The sequence below is a fragment of the Lissotriton vulgaris genome, chromosome 5 (assembly GCF_964263255.1).
Source record: "Lissotriton vulgaris chromosome 5, aLisVul1.2, whole genome shotgun sequence".
NCBI lineage: Eukaryota > Metazoa > Chordata > Amphibia > Caudata > Salamandridae > Lissotriton > Lissotriton vulgaris.
The window spans coordinates 1,125,327,660-1,125,349,316 of NC_141693.1; the positions used below are offsets into that span (position 1 = coordinate 1,125,327,660).

The window sequence follows — 21,657 nt, forward strand, 5'->3', positions numbered from 1 at the left end:
GATGAGGGCCGCAGTGTGTCCCTGGTCGAGTAGCATGCAGATGTCATCGGTGGCGGCAAGGAGGGTGGTCTCGGTGCTGTAGTTGCTGCGGAATCTGGACTGGGAGAAGTCCAGGATGGAGTTCTCTTTGATGAAGGCGGTCAGATGTGTGTTTACGAGTCTCTCAGTGACTTTGGCAGCGAAGGGGAGCAGAGAGATGAGAAGGTTCTTCAGGTCCGCTGGGTCCGCCATGGGTTTCTTGAGGAGGGGCTGGACTTCCTCCCGCTTCCAGTCGTCTGGGGAAAATGCCGAAATTGAAGGAGGCGTCGATGGTCGGTCCTTGTTCGCGTGCGATGGTGGCGGCGGCGGCCCTCTGGTAGATGTGCAGCGGGCAGGGATCCATGGGGGCTCCTGAGTGGGTGTTTCTCATGGTCGCGGTGAAGTGTTCGACGGTGGGGAGATTCCAGGTAGTGATGGTCGCCTCCTTGGCGGTGTGGAAGGGGGTGGTGTCCGATGACTGTTCGTTGAAATTGGCGTAAAGGGCCCTGATTAAGGAAGTAGGAGCTGTGCTTGTTGCTGAGTTCCTGGGTTGGTGAGACGTCCGTGGCTTAGCTGGGTGATTTGGTGAATTGCTGTATGATGTTGAAGAGTTCTTTGGCATTGGTTGCGTTTGTGTGGATTTTGTTCTTGATGAAAGTCCGCTTGGTGTCTCTTATGTGCTGGTGGTATTCCTTCAGGGCGTCCTTGTGGTTGGTCAGATTTTCTGTGGTTTTCTGTTATTACCAGGTTTTCTTGAGGCGTTGGCAGGAGCGCCTGGCTTCTTGGAGTTCGGTGGTAAACCAGGCGACCTTCTGGGGTCGTTGTTTGGCGGGGTGGCTGAGGGGTGCGAGCTTGTCGGCGCAGCTGGAATCCATCGGTGAAGTTCTTGGGTTGCAGAGTTGGCGCCAGTCGTGGCGATCGGGGGGTTATGGAGGAGGGTGGTGGTGGGGTTTTCCTCTGTGATCTTGCTCCAGTTCCTTGGTGGCGGGTGCGGGGCAGGTTTGGGTACGGTGATGGTGGTGTTGAAGGTAAAGTGTACACAGTGGTGGTCTGTCCAGAGGGGCTGCGTGGTGTGGCTGAAGCGGATTTTAGTCCCTCCTGCGAAGATGGGGTCGAGGGTGGGTCCTGCTCTGTGAGTGGGGGTGGTGACGTGTTGCTTCAGTCCAAGCGTGGAGAGGTTGTTGAGGAGGGTGGTGTAATCGGGGGTCGCTGCGGTTGTCAAGGTGGAAGTTCAGGTCTCCGAATATGATGTAGTCCGTGGAGGTGATGGCGTGGGGTGTGACAAGGTCGGTGATGTAGGTTGTGGACTGGGTGTGAAATCCTGGGGGTCTGTAGGCGAGGGTGCCGCCTAGCGTAGTCCTGGGGCTGATCTGGATCTGGAAGTGGAGGTGTTCAATGTTGGGGTGGGGGTCGTTCGTGCTGGAGGTGGAGCTTCGGCGGGAGGTCTTGTATGCAATGGCGAGTCCTCCTCTTGGGCTGTGGGGGCAGTCCTTTCTCCCGATCTTGTATCAGTCGGGGATGAAATAGAAGTCAGCCTTCGAAAAACATGTAACATGCTCTTTTTTGTATGTAAAAGATGGCTGAGGAAGGAGTGAGTTCTATGCATTGCTTTGTTCATTATGTGCATGTGGTGCATTTTTAAAAATCACAGACTGCCAACTGTCAGACTTGGTCATCAATCTCTAATGGGCATCATTCAAAGAAATCTAAAACCGTCCAAACAAGCATTTTCAAAGCCATTAGGTCCCGCTTATGCTAGAGATATTGGTTTTGCTATGTTTAAGTCATGTTGCACACCAGCATGGCTAAAAGTTAGTGGGGTAAAGGAGAGTGGCATAGAGGGAAGTGTTGTAAAGTGGTTTAGGGAGGTGTACAGTTGAGTGGTATGGCATGTCATGGAATGGCATGAAGGGATCAGAGTGGAAGGGCATAGTGTCGTGGAGTGGTGTAGAGCAGGGTGGAGTGGTGTAGAGGATGTTGCATAGCATTGTACAGAAGCGTAGAGTGGAGTAGATTGTCGTAGAGTGGAGTAGATTTTAATGAAGTAGAGTGGAGTATCGTAGAGTGGTCTAGAGTGAAGTGGTGCAGGGTAGATTGGCTTAGAGTGTAGTAGCTTAGAGTGCAGGGGATTTTAGTTACGTGGTGTAGAGTGCAGTGATGTATAGTGCAGTGACGTTGAGTAGAGTGGTGCAGAGTGGAGTGGTGTAGAATAGATTGGACTGGTTCAGGGTAGAGTGGAATGGTATAGGGTGAAGTGCAAAGGTGTAGAGTGCAGCCGTGTGAAGTGCAGCGGTGCAGAATAGAGTGCCATGGAGTGATGCAGATTACAGTAGAGTGGCGTAGAGTTGAGTAGTGCAGAGTAGAATGCAGGGGCACTGAGTAGTGCGGTGCATGGAGCAGTGGCGTAAAGTACAGTGGTGTAGAGTAGAGTAGAGTAGAATGCAGTGATGTAGAATGCAGTAGTGTAGAGTGCCGTAGAGTGCAGTGGTGCAAAGTACAGTCTTGCAGAGGATGGTGGTGCAGAAAGCAGTGGCGTAGACTTGAACAGAGTGGTGTTGAGTGCAGTGACTTAGAGCACAATTGTGTAGAGTGGTGGAGCGTACAGTGGCACAGAGTAGGGTGGTGTTGAGTTCAGTCACGGAGAGTGCAGTCTTGCAGAGTAGAATGTCTTAGAGTGCAGAGTAGGGTGGTGCAGATTAGAGTGGCACAGAGTACAGTGGTGCAAAGTAAAATAGAGTGGTGTATCGTGCAGTGGAGTAGAGTGTTGCAGAGTAGAGCATAGTGGCTTAGAGTGCAGTGGTGCAGATTAGTTGGCACAGAGTGCATTGGTTTTGAGTAAAGTGGTCTTGAGTGCAGTGGCGCAGAGTGGAGAACCTCAACATGAATATTTGTTTAGCACAGTCACAGAATGTGCGTGTACCTCCTTAATACAGGTCTGTTTTAAGGGTTATGTTACAGCCTCATATCTGAGGTATAGGAGGGATATGAGCAGGCCTAATGGGAAAGGTAATCTGCATTCCTCTTGTTTTCCTAAAAGCGCTCCCACTAAGAAGTCACAGAAAGAAAAGTAAGCACCAAACTCTCTCTGAAGACAGTCTGACATTTGACCTTTATGTTTAAATGCACAGAAAATATGACAAGATAAGACCAAAATTTTAAGTCCTGTTTCCAGAATGTGAGATCTCGGAAGGATGCAGTTGAGAAGGTTTGGGCATGGGAAGGGATGTACTCAAGTTTGACAGCCTTATTTATACAAATAGAGCCAGCAAATAGAAATGCATTCACAGGGAAGCTTTCTGAATGCCCCAATATGTCTTCAGCAAACCAGAAAGCAGCGTTGTCTGGTAGGCTTCGACCAAAACATGGTATCTTACTGGTTAGGACAATAGTGCATTGTGATTCGCCTGTCATAAAGGTCTGAGTGACAGGGAGGAGTGAAGCAGAACAAGGGAGTAAACTCCAGGAGGCGATCGGTAACAGTAAAGAGGAATCAAGAACTGACCATGTTAGGAATTTTGGCACCGTGTTTTCTGCTTACCAGGACAAACTGCGTCCCCTTAACACAGTGTCAGAGAAGGCCATGAGAGACTGGAGGTTGCATCTTCTTCCTATTACAATGTTGAAGTGAAGCCTCTTATGAAGGCCTCTCTAAAAAGATACATAGACCTTGGAGCCAATTGCTGAAGAAGGAGTAGGCGGAACACTTGTGATGGTGGAGAGAGGCTGCCTTTTCCCTGGTCCTGAGGGTTCTGCTAGGACAGTGGTACCCAGGGTTGTGGCATGGCGTAGCAAGTGTTTTAGCTTGTGTAGTGAACATGAGCTGAGACACACACAAACCGAACTCCCCTTTAGGAGGCTCCTCAAAACATGGATATTTGCCACCCCAGATCATCTAGCGCTATCTCTGATTTAAAAAGTCTCTGTCTCAACCACCCATTCCCTCTCAAACATCATAAGATGCCCCCTTTCCTCTCTGCTAAGCGCCAAGATGCTCCCTGGAGTGAACGACGCGCTATACAAAAACCTTTCATTCATTCATTCATTGATGTGGAAGGTGCAGGGCACATAACCCTGCCCGTTTTGCTGTAGGATTCCTAGGACAACTGCAACAAGGCAGGTGTACAGGACCTAGGCCTTGAGTCTAGAGGCCGTAATAGTGGGAGAATCCACGTTTAAAAACAAAACCAGGCATTGCAAGATACTTTATTGACACTAAATAGTACGCAAACCATACCAATCTAAGCATGGGATGCATAGTTAAATTATGGTTTGTATGTGGCCTGTCCTGCAGAATGCTGCTTTTTCTGTGTGGTTTCTCTCTTCTTGTAAAGGGTAGAAACATGCCTGCTGTCCTGTCCTAAGTCGAGTATGTCGCCCAAACCCACCATAGCCTAGTTCACCTTGCCCCATATGTTACCACACAGCTCTGTATTGCTAGACCCCTACCCAGGCCTCTTTGCCATTGAACTTCACCTGTGCTGACAATTTGTTTGCATGTTGATAATTTCCATTGAATGGTCTCTGGTGACAATATTGGACATCGGGCCTTATGAGACCTTAGAGTACAAACACGATATAATAGATAGGGTGCAGTTTTCAAGGAAGGTTTGTAAATTGGGCTATACATTTTTTTGGTCCTTGTTCTTTGCGCTAGGAGGACAGAATAATCAAGTTACTCCAATGCTAAATGGTTGGTGTACAGCAACATTTCAACACCAGATAAGTAGGCCTTCCAGAACATAGAGATTTCAGGACAAAGCTAGAAGGTCTGCAGCACTTCAGATGCGGGAGGAGACATTTTGGGAAATAAAGATATATATGCACTGTTGACATGTGATAATTATGTGGCAGTGATTAGGAGCCGCTTTTATGAATTTTATGTAAAACGCAGTTGGGATTTTTGCACATCATTTAAGCTATTTAATTTTGGTGGTATCGCTTTGGTGCTGATATGCAATATCTATTCTAGGTTAGGAAAACAGAATACGCTTCAAGAAATTAATGGGTCAACCCAAACCCTTATTGTCGTGAAAGATTGCGCCGCTTTGGCCATTGCCATTTGCAAAGTGGATGGATCCAGGGATGTGCAAATGCAGCTATATACTGAGGTCACAGTGGCGACCATGTTGTTGTTGTTGGAGGTGAAGCTGTCTGAAAAATATACTTAGTGGAAGTCAGTAGACACCTTGGGATTGCCAGAGGGTAAAAGGGGTACCCCTGTGTGAATGCAGGAGTATGGATCTGTGCACAAGTCTGCCAAATCCCCTGCACCAGGCTCCTGTTGCTCCATCCAGTGCACTGCTTTGGCTCACCATGCCAAGTCTTCTTTCCAGCAGGATGCAGGTGATGTTACAGAGGAAGAAGGAAGGAAGTATTCACCAACATCAAGGATAGCACAAAGAAGCACTCTATGCAGGGAGAGCTATGATAGAAGATGCTTTGCTGAGGTATCCATCAGCTTCAGACCAGTGTGTGTGCAGAGGAGCCTGAATCCTGATGTTGTTGATCAAGCTGCTTCTCCGTCTGTAGTCTTCTGCTGCTCCACACCCGCATTCTTCCTGCATCTCCAGCTGGTGCGCAGCTCCTGCAACTAAGATGGAAATGCAGATCCTGGACCGCCAGTTAGTGGACGACTCTTCCTCCTTGGGCAGTGCAAGTTCCCAGCTGCTTCTGCTCCCCCAAAGTCCAAAATTCTAGCACCCCTGCCCCCGCAAGCCCCACAACCTGGTACCTTGCATCTGCCCCCAACCTCACAATCTGGTGACCCAGCTCCTCCTCCCCCCCCCAACCTCACAATCTGGTGCCCGTGCCCAGTTCCTGCCCCCTTCAAACTCCACCACAATTTCGTGCCCCAGCTCCTGGCCCCCACCCCCAACCTCACATCCTGGTGCCCCTGCTCCCACCCCCACCTTACTATGTGGTACACTGCTCCTGCCCCTCAGCCCCCCCAACCTCCTGGTACCCCAGCTCCCCCCCACCTTACTATCTGGTACACTGCCCCTGCCCCTCTACCCACAACCTCACAGTCTGGTGCCCTGGCTCCCACCCACCAGGCCTTCGCACACACAACCTCACTATGTGGTACCCTGCTCCTGCCACTCAACCCCACAGCCTGGTGCCCCAGCTCCCCCCCCCCCCCCACCTCACTATCTGGTACCCAGCTCCTTAACCCCCCAACCTCAGTCTGGTGCCCCAGCTACCACCCCCGCCCCCACCTCACTATCTGGTATCCTGCTCCTGCCCCTTTACTGCCAACCTCACAGTCTGGTGCCCCAGCTCCCAGCTGAGGGATGACAGCTCGCACAAGCATTGCTGCCGTCCCTTTTCTGCGAAGGAGGGAAGTGTGTGCTACTTCTGTCCTGTCACACCTGTTCTCTGGTTAAAAAAAGCTTGCACTGATTTCGCGTGTGTGTGAAACTCTTGCACCAAATCTAATGGCCCTCTAACTAGTCTTTGTCCTAGGGAAGCTTGCACCACTGCTGACTGTGTTGGGTCTGTATTGTGCGTTAATGAAGCTTAATAAACATCTTTCCATTTTGCAAACACCAGAACGCTTGGCATCAGTAAAGTGTGTTGGTTAAGGAGCAGTTGTGGTCTAGTCAGTGAGTAGCTTGTCCGTTGTTGAACTGAAAAACATACGAGTTCTAAATCTGGCTTCCAAAGTTCCCCAAACTTTGTGTTTATGAAGAACCTCGCACTTCCATTTGAGTTTTGCTTTATATGCCAAAAATTGGGAGCACTTGGAAGCACAACAGGGCAAAGGATCAAGCACTATGTAGAATTGAATTTACGTTCATAGGGTAACTTTGTGTCTCTTTTTCCACGCGTTGCTGTTGCACTTCCAGTTCTAATAAAAAGTGTTTTTTTTTTTTAATTCGGGCCTAACAAACTTGCAAGTTGTCTGGTTGCAAAGACCTATTATGGATTTACCAAGAACCTACAGGGGCTTACAGTTCAACCCATCAGTTGGCTTCCGTGACACTCATTTGCTTTTTCCATATCAATGGCTTTTTTTGGCCCAAGCTTGAGTTTGTCCCTCCCCTGGAGCATAGCCTCTTTCCCATCTCTCTGAGAGGCTGGCTTTTATCATTTCACTGCTCACTTTTAGGGAATTGCTTTAACTTTTTTTCATTTTTTCTTAATCACTCCATGAGACCATATGTTTAGCTCTTTCCCTCTTCGTTTTGCCTTGTGCCAAATACTTACCCCGCACTCTGTTTTGTTGTCCCCCTCATTTGCTTCCCACACGCTCTCACTCCCTGCATCCCACGCACTCTCACTCCCTGCTTCCAACACTCTTTCTTTCTGATGTGCTTTTCCCCTGACTCCTGTGCTTATTTTGCCATTCATCCTCCCATATAACATTGTTTCTCCTCCACCCACTCCTTTACTGCATACCCTTTCCCCCCCTTCTTTTTGGGGGGCGGACCAGGCAAAAAATTGCTCATGGCTCTAACATCTCCCAAAAAAAAAGTGTTTTTGTGCTAATTATTTATTTTTTATTTACTAATCCATCGCACATTGGTAAATAAAAAAATTTGCTTTTGCGACATTTGTATACATGCATATTGTCTTATGCATGTGTTGTTACAGATGCATGCACCTACAAAATGATATGACCACTAGGGCTATCTCATTGCTAGCCTTTTTTTATGTATATACATTTTCTAGTTCTTTATTTACTTTGTCAAAAGGCTTTGGCAAAGCCATTAAGCCCCGAAGGAGAGACTTCTTGCCTTTGCCAGTGCTTGTAATGTATCTTTTGACGCCATTGTGTGTAAGTTTGTTGAACAGCAGCTGACTTGTTAATATCCCACCTTCATGTTCAGCAGTGTGTCGGCTTTGAAATGGTAAACGGTCAAGTGAGCCTTACATGGATGTGACTGTGATTTGTAGGCAACAAACAGATGTCAGCAGCGAGTGCTGAATTCACTGATGTTTGTCTCTTTCACACAGTCAGTAGAATGGATGAGATCATCAGGTTTGTTCTACAGCAGACAAAAGACTTTAAATATATTACAGTTTCATCATCAATGAAGCAAAAAACCGTATAATGTTGTGTACCACAGCTTCCTCCAGCGCCTTGATTGTGGCGATACATTGTCCCCCACGGGCCTGTTTTTAAGGTTAATGAATCTCTTGTTCTTCAAATGGCACATTTATTCCTCTTTTCTTGACTCTACATTTTAATGAAGGTTGTACTTAAATTGCTGGTGGTTTCTTCAAGCACGTAGAGGAGGGCAGCGCCAGCCCACCTCCTCTGGCCCGAGCCCTGCAGGCCCCTGGTACCCTGGGTGACTAGTTAGAGTACATCTTTATTATGACTGCTGCGGGGTACTCGCTGCCTCGCCTGCTGACTTCCACTGCTCCCGCAGATCGATAAGACCCTAAGGCCGCAGCTTCCCATGCAGCGCGCACCTGCTCCTGGGCCGGCGGGAGCTGCTACAAAGAGGCTTGCTAGGGCTTCGCCTTAGCAGGTGTTTTGTTGCCGGTCTGGCAAGAATTCCCCCGGTCTCATTGGTCTTTCGTAGCCGAGAAGTCAAAAACCAACACATTTTTGATTCCGAGTTTCGTTGATTTTCAACATATTGCCCTGTTACCTGGGATGGTTGAATTTAGTCTCCAGTTTTAAGAGAGGCCGCCTGACCGAGCCAAGCCCGCCTCTTCCTGTAGCTAAGGCAAAGTAGAGCTTAGATAAGTATTTTCCCCCAATGGTACCTCTTTCTCTCCCCCTTCATTGGGCGGTCGCGACCCACACCCCAGGAAACGGATTTGGAGAGACTTGGGCATCTTGTGGTGTGTGCACTGCTCGTGGTGCCTTCCCCCCTTTGCATCTGCGCCAAGTGCATTGGCCTTGTTCTGCCAGCACCGCCCAAAGTGAGCATTGGTGTAACTGGGGAGGTCTGGCAGTGTCCCCCAAGTCATTATCGCACTATCATTGCTCATCCAGCCTCTCCTCTCTGATGAGTGAGGCACTGACTTTAGCAAAGAGTTCATGGTGAGTGGATCAGGCAGATGGTGTTGTTGAGGGCGAGCAGACGACTCCATGATAACAAAGGAATAAAATGGCTAATTAATGTAAAAATGTCTGATACTCGAATGTGATAGTATGCGATTTCATCTAAATCCTTTCATCCTATTATTGTACTTCTCATTCGCTTATTGTTGTTGGTACACCAGTGAACTGTGACTCGGTTGCCACCCAAGAGGGTGGCTCTGTGCTGTTCCCAGGAGATTAAGGCCTCATCTTTTCCATCTCTCCCAGCTCTTTTCAGTCTTTAGGGTGGGTATTCCTTTTCCACGGGGAGTAGGTTTGCAAAGAGGAGATGTTTTAGGAGAAAGAACAAACTTGTGACCTATCCCTGAACAAAAAAATACCTTCTCAGCACCCTCTCATTAACCCTTTCACTGTGGGGGTTATTCTTCCGCTGTGCTGGGGGGCGCGCACAGCGCCCCCATGCTCATGACGAGCTGAGCTCGTCATGAGCCACAGTGCTCCTGTGCTCATGACGAGCTCAGCTCGTCACAGGTGCATTGGCTCTGTGGAACGTTCAGCACAGCGGGGGAATTCTCCCCGCACCTGAGTGTTCAACGGGCCATGACGAGCTGAGCTCGTCATGAGCACTGGAGCGCCGTAGCTCATGATGAGCTCAGCTCGTCATGAGCGTCGAAGAGGTTATGCCTACTCCACACTAGTGTGGGGTGGGGAAGGCTTTTCTTCAACTATCACCACTGAACCCAGCTCACCAAAGATGCATGGGTCCTTTAAGTGCTGAAGATGGGTGGCATGGCCACTGCTGTGCAGACTACCTCTACCCCAGTCAATATCCCAGCACTTCTGCAGGAGATAGAGAGATTCCTCCATGAAGAAACTATCAAGTTGGTCCCACTTGCAAAAGGTTTAGAGATTCTGTTCCCACTCACTTATACCTTGTAATAAAAATGGGAAGATCGCTCCATTACATGCTGGATTTTCATACGCACCACCAGTTCCATCCCTTACAGAAGTTCAAAATGTTGACTTGGGCTAAGGTACTTGTAGCTGTGCAGAACAACGACTGGAAGCACTTACCAGTCCTTCAGGATGCCTGCGTCTAAGTGCCTATCCTGATGGAGCACAGGAAGTACCCTGGATCCTGACTGGGAAACTAAACTACCAGCACAGAACATTGACATGTGATCTCTTTGCTGCCCCTTTGGTCTTTACAAAGGTGTTGTCCCCTACGGGGGCCTTCCTATACATACAAAACGTTCTTTGTTCCCTGTAATACGACAATTGTCTTAGTTCATCCAAACTTCATGCCAAATTGGTATTGTCCCTAATATGGGACACCCTATTCAGGCTTGGGTTATCGATGAACTACTCGTAGGAGTGATTTTTGACTCCTGTTAAATACTTTGCCTCTATCAGTGAGGGTGGCTGCAATCAACCAGACTTTCTTCCAATTCTGGACCAATGAAAAAGTGACATTATTGGTGTTCCAGCAGCTTCTGGGACTCCTGTTGTACTGCCTTGGGGTTGTGCTCTCTGCAACGCTATCTGGTGCAGCACTTCGACCACCTGGACGATAAGTCAAAACTCAATCCTTGGTTCTGACCATGGACAATATTTTGGGAGAATAACACATGAGACTGCCCCAGTCACAGCTCCCCTTTACTACGAATACCACTGTCCTCTTTGAATCAGAAAACGATGGGACTAGATGAGAGAATTTCTTTATGCTTTGCCACAGAAGTCTTTGATACTGCAGGTTCTCCAGAAAATCAAGGAGAGTCATATGTTTTTAGTGATCCTACCTCTTCTACCTCCTGCTAAGATGACGTGTGCTTCACCCCAAATGAGAAAATGTTGATCCATGTAGGAAGAGAATGTTCCTCGCCCTACCCTGCCGTTGTTGAGTTTCAGCACTTGGTTCCAGATGAATATCAACATCTACTTTGTCTTTGGAGAGACTGAAAATTCTGGTGGCTGCCCAGCAATCTTCCACTTTAACCCTGTATAAATGTAAAAAGCCACAGTGTTGACACTTGGCACCGGGTAGACCTGTTCCTCACCAGGTTGGTGCACCCTGTGCATGTTTGAGACAGAGGTTTGAGCCAGTGGCATCATGTGACCTTAAACTCTTTCATGGAAGATGGCTTTCTTAGGAGTAATAACATTGACCAGACGCAAAAGCCAGTTCCAGGCCCATTGTGCCTCAGAGCCCTTCATGATATTTCAAACGCAATGTGCTATACGATTTCTCTCTAAACAAGGGCATGGTTTAGCCGACCTTTTTCTAAATCAGCATGCCTCCTCAGTTGCTCAGGCTTTGCCTAACTCTGTGTATAAGTTGCAACAGGGGCCCGCTTTCACCAGACTATCTCTTTGTGACCTTTAGGGCACCGATACTAGCCCATGGCTGCTAAGTCCCCCATTGCTAGACGGATAACATCTTGCAACGCCTATTGCTACAGACAGCCTGAGCCCAACATCCATCCAGTGTCGGGGCACAATTCGTCACGGCTAAAGCAGCATTTCCAGGCATGTGCTTGTCAGAGGCGTATTTCAGGCAGATTTGTGAGCTCCCCACATGCATTCTGCTGACAGTATGAATTGGATGGTCTCCTCCACGGCGGTGCTAGACGTTACCTGGAAGTTAAGGGAAGTCTGTTTACATACACAGAAGCTATCCTATGCCACATTTTTTCTTCACTCTTTCTCTCTTTCCATTTGCCATCTTCTCTACCCACAAAATGAGAACCAAGGAGCTAGGAAGGTAGAGTAGATTGAACTAACCTTCATGGTGAATGTGTTACCTTTAGTTCTTTGGTTCCTTCGCCTTATCGGTTTCCCCCCACTGCTCCTCTGCCAGTGGCCATCAAGCGCCCTCTGAATTATATTGGTGATGGCATACATATGTACAGGGGTGGGGCCAGTCTGCTTATGACATACGTTGTTGTGCACTGATTGTCGGTGGTGATGGTATGCATATGTGCAGGGATGGGGTCAGTCGGCGTAGGAGACACGGTGCTGCACATTGGTAGTGGTGATGGCATGCATATATGCAGAGATGGGGGTCAGTCTACGTATGACATATGGTGCCACACACTAATTGGCGTTTGTGATGGCATGTGCAGGGGTGGGGATAAAATGCGTAATGATATAGAGTGCCAGGCACTGATTGGCGGTGGTGATGGCATGCATTAGTGCATGGATGGGGTCAGTCTGCCTATGACATACGTTGCCGCACACAGACATCTGTTTTACAGCTACAAAGCAGTTTCAGCTTTGCCACTAGGTGGCAGGGATACCCACAGGTTGATAGTGTGAAGAGCCTACAGACTATTGGTAACAGAGTCTTCATAAATGAAACTTCAACTTTTTCATGCGCTGAATATGAGCTGCAGAAATGCGGTGAAGATTGTACTTAATGTCCGCTGTTTTACTTAGAATGTATAAATTAAATGGTTTCAGTTTTCAAACTGAGTCTATGGATACGGGACTGAGAAGACACGGCGCCTGAGACTGTATAGATCTATGGCCTATGGAGGAGGCAAATGTCGGGCTAGTGGGAGGAAAATGGATATAGTATAGAACAGTGGTTCTTAACCTGTGGTCCAGGGATCCCTGGGGTCCCCCGTCCCCGAAGCCTACTCATAGGAGTCTGCGACTGCTTAGATGATTAAATAAAATTTCATGATTAATAACGTGTATTACTAAAGAAGCAAACTGTAAAACTGAAAATGTCATAATGTTCTGTAAATTTGAAGACATTTGAAATTGGAGGCTAAAAATTAAGCTGTTATCCTCAACTTGATCGTGGAAGCAGTGCAAGTGAATCAAACAGAATATAGTATGGACAATCAGTGGCCACAGTTGAAATTAAAAAAACCTCCAACCTTCCTGCTAAAATGAATGTTTATTTCTTTTATATTTCTTTATGAATTATATAAAATATTTCATACTTTATGTATTTCTTTAATGAAGGGTTGTTTCTGTATGTTTTGTGTATTGTTTTGTTGTCCAAACCATCAAAAATGTTTAGGCTGGTGTCCCTGGCTTCAATAATGACTCAGTGGGGGTCCACGCTTGGGTTCCAGTAATGATTAAGTGGGGGTCCACAGAAATCAAAAGGTTAAGAGCCACTGGTATAGATTTACAATGTAGTAGGAGAGGATAAAAAGTAGAGGATGTCTGTCTTGGAACAGTTAAGCAAGAGTCAAGTTGAGCAGAGGGCCATCCCACCTCAATTGCAGAAGATGCCTTATTGAAGATAGGGAATGAATGTTGAGAAAGCGAAGAAGACTGGTGAGTCATTGGCATAGAAGTGGCATGGGAAACCTAGAGAGGGGAGGATGTCACCAAGAGAGGTGGTGTAGCGCGACAATAGGTGAGGACCTAGAACTTATCCTCCCTGGAACAGGTGTTGGTTGGGCTCTAAGCGAGTACACCCCACTGAAAAAGAGATAGTCAGATAGGGAGGAGGGAAACCACGGAAGTGTTGTCATTGAAACTAGTGGTTATAAAGGAGACTAGTGTGTGGGTGATCAACCGTGTCAAATCTGCCGATAGGTCAAGTAGAACATGGCTGGATGATAGGTGATTGTGGTGGGCAGAGGTGATAACGTTAGTGCCATGGGACAGGGTGGATTCCTTTGAATGTAGGGCACAAAAGCCAGATTGGAAAGACTTGAAGATCATGGGACAGGAGATGTGTAGTGAGTCAGAGGCTAAGGTGCTTTAATGTCTTAGAGCAAAAAGTGAGGAGTGATACTGGATGATAGATGGATTGAAGGGTCATCCGTGTTTTTTGTTGGTTTATTTTATTAGAGGTAAAATCACAGCCGATTTGAAACAATGTTGTTATGTCCCATTTAGGAAGGAGTGGCTGGAAAGTGATGTTAGGCAATAAAATACTTTGGTGGAAAGAGCTAAGGGTTTAATAGTTTGAGGGCTTTGAGGGATGGGTGGTATGCAAGGCGAGTTAACAGAATTTCAAACAGGAATATTTTTCATAGGTTATGTAGGAGGGATGTTTGTGAGAGCAGTAGAGTGAGCAAGGCCTGAAGTAGGATAAAAAAATCTATATCTATAAAAGACAATGGCCAAAGAGGCATGACTAAGAGTTCTCTACAAGGGATGTGGCCAATGTAATTTAGGGCATTGCCTAAATTATGTGAATCTAGAAACCAGTTCTCACAAATTGTGAAAGTCAGTTTGCTGCCTGAGACACTGGAAGTTGCAAACAAACCACATCAGAAGCCAGCAAACGAACACAAGACTGCAAGAAAATCCATATACTATAGCTACTCAGAGAAGGGGTATCTTCTCCAGAGCCAAAAGGGCGGAGAGGGTGTTCCAGGTGGGGATACGTACCACCGTACTAAACGTTATACCACAAAAAAGTACCCCACAGATTTATAAACTCAGTTTATAAACACAAAAATGAATGGGAAATAGTTAAGGAAAATCTTTCAGTTGTTACCCACTAGATTGTGGGAAAGGAAGCAATTCCTTTTTTAAAATATAATCTTTACACACTGTAGTAGTTTCATGCTTCATCATCGGGTTCACCCTGACATCTAAAAGTCAGGGTGGGCTCGACCATATTTCAGGGAGCACTTAGAAAGAAATGGCCAGGGGGTATAAAGATTAAAAATCCTCCTGCAGATCCAGGAATCCCTTTATTAGTGGAAATGCAGGGGATATAAAAATATAAAAAGGATACATGTGGGTCGTACAGAGTTTTATGGTCCTTTGACCCTAGTGCCAACATGTTTCAGTCCGAAAAAAATGGCCCAATTTGGTCTCGGACTTCAGGGCAAAAAATGTTCTCCCTGGTTATTTAAACATTAGGATATTACCTATTTATATATATATGTACAAGGGCAGGTAGCTGTTCCTTTGTAAACAATACAAGAAACAAATGGGATGGAGTAATGCAAATCCACAGGAGAACAAGATAAGTCATTTGTTTCCGGGGTCTGATTGGGCCATTTTTTTCCGACTGAAACATGTTGGCACTAGGGTCATAGGACCATAAAACTCTGTACGACCCACATATATCCTTTTTAGGGACCAGTTTCTGCAAACCTTTTTTTAATTATTACTGCTAGTGGTCAGACCTGGCTGGAAGCATTTCACTTAAATCCCTGGGAGTAAGGGTGGTGGGGTGAAGGACGAAGAAGCAGCAAATAGATTAGCAAGGAATCAAACGAATGGAACGCTGGAGAGTAAAGGAAGACTTATCTGCCCATGGGTCGCTGATGAATGGACTCTGAGGGTAGCTAGTGTAAGCCCTGAGCCTGTAGTTGTGGTGTGTGGAGTGCAGTGGAACAGTATGGGCTGCTGGTGAATGGGAGATGGCGAGTCACGAAGCAGGCCTATGAGCCGATGATTTGTAGGGCTGGAAAGTGAAGTATAAGCCTTTGGATCACTTTCTAATAGAAGGGTAGGTGAAAGTATATGGACCTTGGATTCCGGGACTGAGTCCAATATGGACCACTGTACAGGCCACACATTGTGAGCCTATGGGTCTGATTTGGGTGGTAATGGGTTGGGACTGAGACTAATACCTGGTCACCATTCCAGGAATTAAGGGGGACTGTGTAGGTCTATGAACTGATATCATCTACAGCTGTAAGAAAAAAAGTGTAAATCTTTGGGATACATGGGCTTGAGAAAAATACTTTGCCATCAAATAGGAAGAAACCGGTCTGCAGTCAATCTAAAATAAAAAGTAAAGATTGCACTGTGTATCTGGACATAAACACAAAAACAAGGTGTGTTTTTAATATGTTGCATTTTAGAACCTGGATTTTGTTTTTTCTGTCCTGCTAAAAATTGCTGCTGCAGAGCCCTCTTTAGTCACCCTTTCTTTGTCTCTTCTTTCTCCAGGATCATCCAGAACCGCGTCCTGATCGTCATCTTGGGGATCGTTCTCCTTGCTACCATCATACTGGCTCTTTATTTTTCATTCCGGGGACACTGATCTGCCTGCGTTTCACGCGGAATCCAGGACCCACACCGGCTTGTCCCGCATAATTGAGACAAAGTGGGCACATGAATCATCTCATGGCGCTGACAGACTTCCTGTGCTCACCCCGGCCACCTCGGGTGCAAGTGGTGTGATGATATTTTGTATTATTGATGGCATGTCTCCGTGCTTCCCTCCTCCCCTTGTGTGCAATGTTATAGAACTCTCTAGGTAGGTCCTGCAGGAGAATAGTGTGTCCAGTATTGTGAATCTTCTCAGCCAACACCAATGCAACCACTGAGCCCACAATTCTAATGGCTGAATTGAAATGTCTATCAAGTAATGTGAGACTTACCCAACTATAACCTGGACTCTGAAAATGCTGCTTGCCCTTGGACTCTGAAAATGCTGCTTGCCCATGTGTTTGTGTGGTGCTGTTCTACAAAGCAGTGGGGGCCTTCGCCACACCGAGAAGCATAGATAGCTAAGCACACCTTCAGTCACCCACAAATTGTAAAATGATGCTGAGCAACGGCTGATGAAGCGCTCCTTCATAACACTTGCAAGCCATTACTTTAGGAGGCAGCCCTTCGGCGCGTTACAAGCAGTAGTTGGGTCTTTCGCTGCATGCCACTGGAAATGTCCTTTTCAAATGCTGAATGTTTAGGTTCGGCTTGCTTTAGAATACGCCTTATCGAGATCATAGGTAACTCCTTGCTACGTGGGCACAGTTACTAACCTCTTGGCCTTGGAATGCATTCAAGTTACCTGGTCACAGTGATAGGAAGGGTGTCTCTGTAAGTCAAAGAACTGATTCTTCCCCCAGTGTTACATTGGAGAAGTTCATGTACTAATGTCTTGCTCACTTCCCCAATCCCCAAGAAACGTTTGTTCGAGTTTGATTACGCATGGTTAAAGTTTCCAGATTCTCATGGACTGGTTGGGGTAGGCAGGTCGTCGTTCTATGACGTGCCTCACCAATCACCATTGTCTGCTTGGCAGGAAGGCTGTAGATTTTTTTGTAATCAGTGATGGTTTCATACATGTCTCTTGTTCCAGTGCATACATGTTGGTGGTGAAATGCAAGTCAATGCAATAATATTCACATGTGATGGCCAGCAGGTTTGATCATGTCACTCTGCAGACTAGTGTCCTGGGTTCTGTATCACCAGGTCCCTGTCAGTTGATTTACTTTCTGGGTGGTCATCTGGCCAGAGTGGTAATGAATTTCACGAGCAGCAGTCCACCCTTCAGACCAAGAAGCTGGACCAGTGACGCCTATTTCCGGGAGCCGTTCTCTGAACAAGGCTGGGTTTTATTTGATGCACAGGGCTAATTGGAAAAGATCAGGAAAAGATAATGAGGTAAAACTATTTCACAGAAGATGTTAAACGGCCTGTTGAGTCCTGTGGGAATATAATTCATTGGCAACTAGTTTGGAAGGATACGTGTTTTAGTGAGTTGTTTCTAAAGGCAAGGAGGGATCGATTTCACATCTTTATCAATTTGGGCATCTGGCCATTCCTCTACACTGTAACCAATCATAGTCCTTTGTATAGTGAATAAGCTGGGCAACGCGACCTATATAGTCTGGGTAGAAACGCAACTGTAAGCAGAGTTGTTGCCCCCAAGGGCTTCTTGGATTTGTATTGCAGACGGGCTACTGTCTGTTTTGGTTGAACCCTATGGTGTGCCCCATCCAGCTGTGAGCCCTAAACTACCTTACAGGCTTTTCCTCCTATTGGCCATTACCTTTCTGCCGCTTCTCCACCTGAAGTGCAGGGCTTGCGTGTGCCTGCCCTGAAGGACGCCAGTTTCCAGTGAAAAAGATTTGCTTGCCAAGCATTCTTCGAGTCGGGAGGAAGAGACACATATTTTCATTGTAGTCATCCCAAAGGTTCTTCAGTTGTTTTTTTTACTGCACTCATATTTTAATTCCTTCCAGCCACTTTACAAAATGGATGTATTTCTCATGGTTACAATAAAACACAGTGGCATTCCTAATCAAGGTTAACAAGGCCATCTACTGCGAACTGATCACATCATACTCTGTTCTTGTTTTATCTCTAATGAATCTGAAGCATGTAAGAAGTGGAGGGACAATGTAGAAAAGAGTTGAGGGGAAATGTGAATAATCGTCTCAAAAGAAATGTTCTATTTAAGCACCAAGTGAGTGAAATGTAATCGGTATATACTTTACTTTAGGATTTGTGTAATATTTCTTGTCACCTCTGTTTCCTCGTGCAATGCTTTTTCAATGACTGTGATCCAGAACGTGTACTGAATTTAAATATTGGGCATCAGGAGAACCAGTCTGTTGCTGTGTTAAACGTAGATCTCTCTGAAGGTGTAAATCTTGGTGTAAAAAAGCTATAAACTTAATTTAAGACTAGGAAGGACTTGATCCCTGTTCCCTATAGGGTTCCACTATCCCAACTAGTCATATGCATCACATAAATACTCCTTTAAGACTGTGCCATGCCCTGAAAGGGCTGCCAGATTAACCAATCGCATCTGTGGCATAGCCTAACGTGACAAAATGGCTGCTACTTTCTTAGTACTTATGCCTTGTCCGCTTGATGGTCACAGAGGTAAGAGGTTTCCAGTGGGGTATTTGTTGTGTGAAGGGAGAGAGTGGTAAGCCTACAGGCTGTCCTGTGCTCTGAGAATGACTGTGGCAATAGAGATCCCCCTGGCACGCCGTGTGAATACTGCATGTAGGTAATGGTGATGCACAAAGATTAATGTCAGCCTCCTTCCCAGACCAATGTCTTTAGGTCACATCTGCTATTTTCTGGTATCAGATGCAACCTCGGTGACCTATGTACCCTTCTGCTGCCAGGTTCACAATATCTGCTTTTCCAAAACTTGTACATGAGGTACAAGCATGTAGTGGGCACTTAAACAAATATGTTCTCATAATTCTGTGCTGACCTGCAACCGTACCGTGCCTCAGTACAAAAAAAAAATGCAGAAAAGTCGGAGGGTTTGTGCACATTTTCATGTTGTCTTGACTTGAGTATTTCTGACTCAGTCCTTGTTTTGTCAGGCAAATTAAAGAGGTCATTACCTCTGCCTGAACTCAGGTAGGTCCATCTCCCTCGCTTGAAGATGAATTGTACGGATGGCGTGGTTGATCATACACAAGTTCTTTCCGTTAGGTCATTTGACCAGCATGGTACCTTCTGTTCTTCTCATTGAAGGCCGTCTCCAGCACTGCCGCATCCCCAGCAAGACCCTTAATGCACATCTGTAGTATCCAATTGTTTCTAATAACATATTTTCTGCAGGCGTTGAATGACTTTGCTGTTGACTACACAGATGCTATCTCATTCTTTCCTCAAGCATCTCATTAAAAGTTCCAGTTTATTTCTGGATATATAAAATCCCATAAATAAACAGTAGAAAATTCTACCTATCTGAAGGGTCGGAGAGAGGAAGAGTGCAATCGAGCAATCCATAGAACGTCTAAAAAAAAAGTCGTAAAAAAACCTACAGAATCTTTTACTACACATTTAATGCAAATTAGAACTGTAGTTTATTTTCACTACAAGTACAGTGCAGAGGAAATTACACGCTAAAATTGTAGATAAATTGATTATGTCTGCTCGCCATAAGGACAGCACCTCTGAATGGTCACTGGAGATGCCGCACATGACAGTGGCATTGGTCCACAGAAGAGATGTTCTTCACCACTGCCGATGTGAGAGGTGTGTGTCTTTCATTCCGATAACTGCTTGTTTAACCCCTAGGTGTATTTTATGATATTCGTTTCTTTACTGATGAACTGTACATTTCTGTAGAATAACGTCTGTTAACTTGCCGTGATCATGTCTGTAATATACATGTTGAAAAGTTGAAGAAATACATATTTCTGCCCCACGTCAATTTCCCAGAATTGTGTTAAAGTGACAAACATTTGTCGTTTTTATTTGTTAGGGGTCACAAAATCTTTACATTTCAATTGAAACAAATTGAGTTTTTAAACCAGTCTCTCTCTCTGCACCGAAATAAATCTTTTCATTTTCACATTGTGATGGTGCAGTTTCTGAACGTTTTCTTGAAAAATGTTTTTCCTCACGCTTTTGAAATATTTTTTTCCTGATTCACATCTTTGGAAATAGGTGACTGTGGATTGTGGCATCACCGTCCCTATGTGACTGGATCAGTGATTCTGTCAACTACTGCTTTCTATAGTAGAAACGGAAGTGGTCGGCTATAAATGTCTTACTGTGCCAAAGCTAGAAACTTGTGGTAAAAAGTGCTTTAACAATTGTGTTTTTTTACAGCACAAGGATCACCAGAGAAACCTCATAGGGGCTGTTTGATCATCATGTTCATCACTGATAGAATTAAGATTTTACTGGACACCACTGTATTGTTTATTCTGATGGATACTTCTGCCCTTGGATTCCTCACCTTTTAAATACTCCCTGTGCCAGCATTCCGCTGGAAAAATCTTTCCTAGCTCTCCCACGTCGACGAGGACGGCACAATGGACAGGCTCCGCTCGTGGCACTGTATGACGTCATCGGAGCCACAAAAGGACCTCGTCGGCGTGCTGACGTTAGTTCCCTTTTTTCCGCGCCATTGACGCTTAACGTTTTTTCTAGGGCTCTCTATTTTCATCGAGGAAAACTTTGTATCTCTTTATTGTTTCAGATGGCTACTTCCAGGAAGACCAGATTTAAACCCTGCAGAGTGTGTGGCGGGCATATGTCGATTTCGGACCCACATGATGATTGCCTTTGGTGCTTATCTTCGGACCACGACGTCGAGGAATGATGAAGCTGCAGGAAAGTGAATCCGAAGGCGATTTAAGCCAAGAAGGAGAAGAGAGGTGTAGGAAGAGGGCGAAGTCTTAGTCTTCTCACACTTCAAGGTTGAAGAAGCACAAGAAATCCAAGAGAAGACATACCTCTCGTCATTCTTCGAAGGCCAGGGTTTCGAGGTCGCCGACTCCGGCTTAGCGAGCTCGGAGGAAGGACTTTATCTCTCCATCTCCTTCTCCTCAGGCGACGCCAGTACCATCTCCGGCTGCGGTTTCGCCGGCTTCAGAGCCTTCTTCGGAACATGAAGATTCACCGGATCCAGCGACGTCACCGGTGCCTGGTGAGTCCTCTCCAGTCCATGTGACTTCACCTGTGTAAGCGCCGTCCCCGTCTCTACAGGATCCAGTGCGACCTCAGGTGACTCCCCTTCAGGAAGGTACGTGTCCATATCCTCCTTTTCCTGCTCCTGGGGCTGATTCTTTGCATTTTCTTGATGCGATGTTTGCCAGAGCCTTAACTCCATCCGGCGTCCTTTGGCTTTCAACCTGGGTGTTCCTCAGTTCTATACCCAGGCTCCTTTCATGCCATTTTTGCCGTCGACTCCGGCTTGGCCTTTTTTCCGGCGCCAAGATCCTCCACTCCAGCTCCCCGGACTCCTTCAGCTGCTGAGTCGGCACCACCTCAAGTTCGATCGACATCGAGGTTCGAAGCTGAGGCTCCTCCATCGACGCCATTGATGTCTTCTCCAGCGCCGCGTGTGGCGCCACTGACACCGTTGCCTAAACAACGGTCCAGGAGAGAGGCACAGGGACTACTTGAGGAGGAGGAATATTTACAAAATCAGGAGGAAGGAGAAATTGAGGACTCTATGGATGAGTTTGAAGGCCTTCATGAAGCTAGTGGCCTCG

General features: G+C 46.3%; 1 protein-coding gene across 4 annotated transcripts in view; it reads left to right on the top strand.

The window, feature by feature from the left end:
• VTI1A (vesicle transport through interaction with t-SNAREs 1A) overlaps positions 1-20,006 on the top strand; it is a 1,083,798-nt gene extending 1,063,792 nt beyond the window's left edge. For 2 of the 4 annotated variants that reach the window (XM_086922795.1, XM_086922792.1), the window contains one exon: positions 15,899-20,006. Coding sequence is in view for 2 of the 4 variants with exons in the window: in XM_086922792.1 (XP_086778918.1) it covers positions 15,899-15,992 (94 nt within the window). In the remaining 2 variants the exon portion in view is untranslated. The remainder of the gene's footprint in view (positions 1-15,898) is intronic. The other 2 variants (XM_086922791.1, XM_086922793.1) reach the window with 2 other exon arrangements.
• Positions 20,007-21,657: the final 1,651 nt, after the last annotated feature.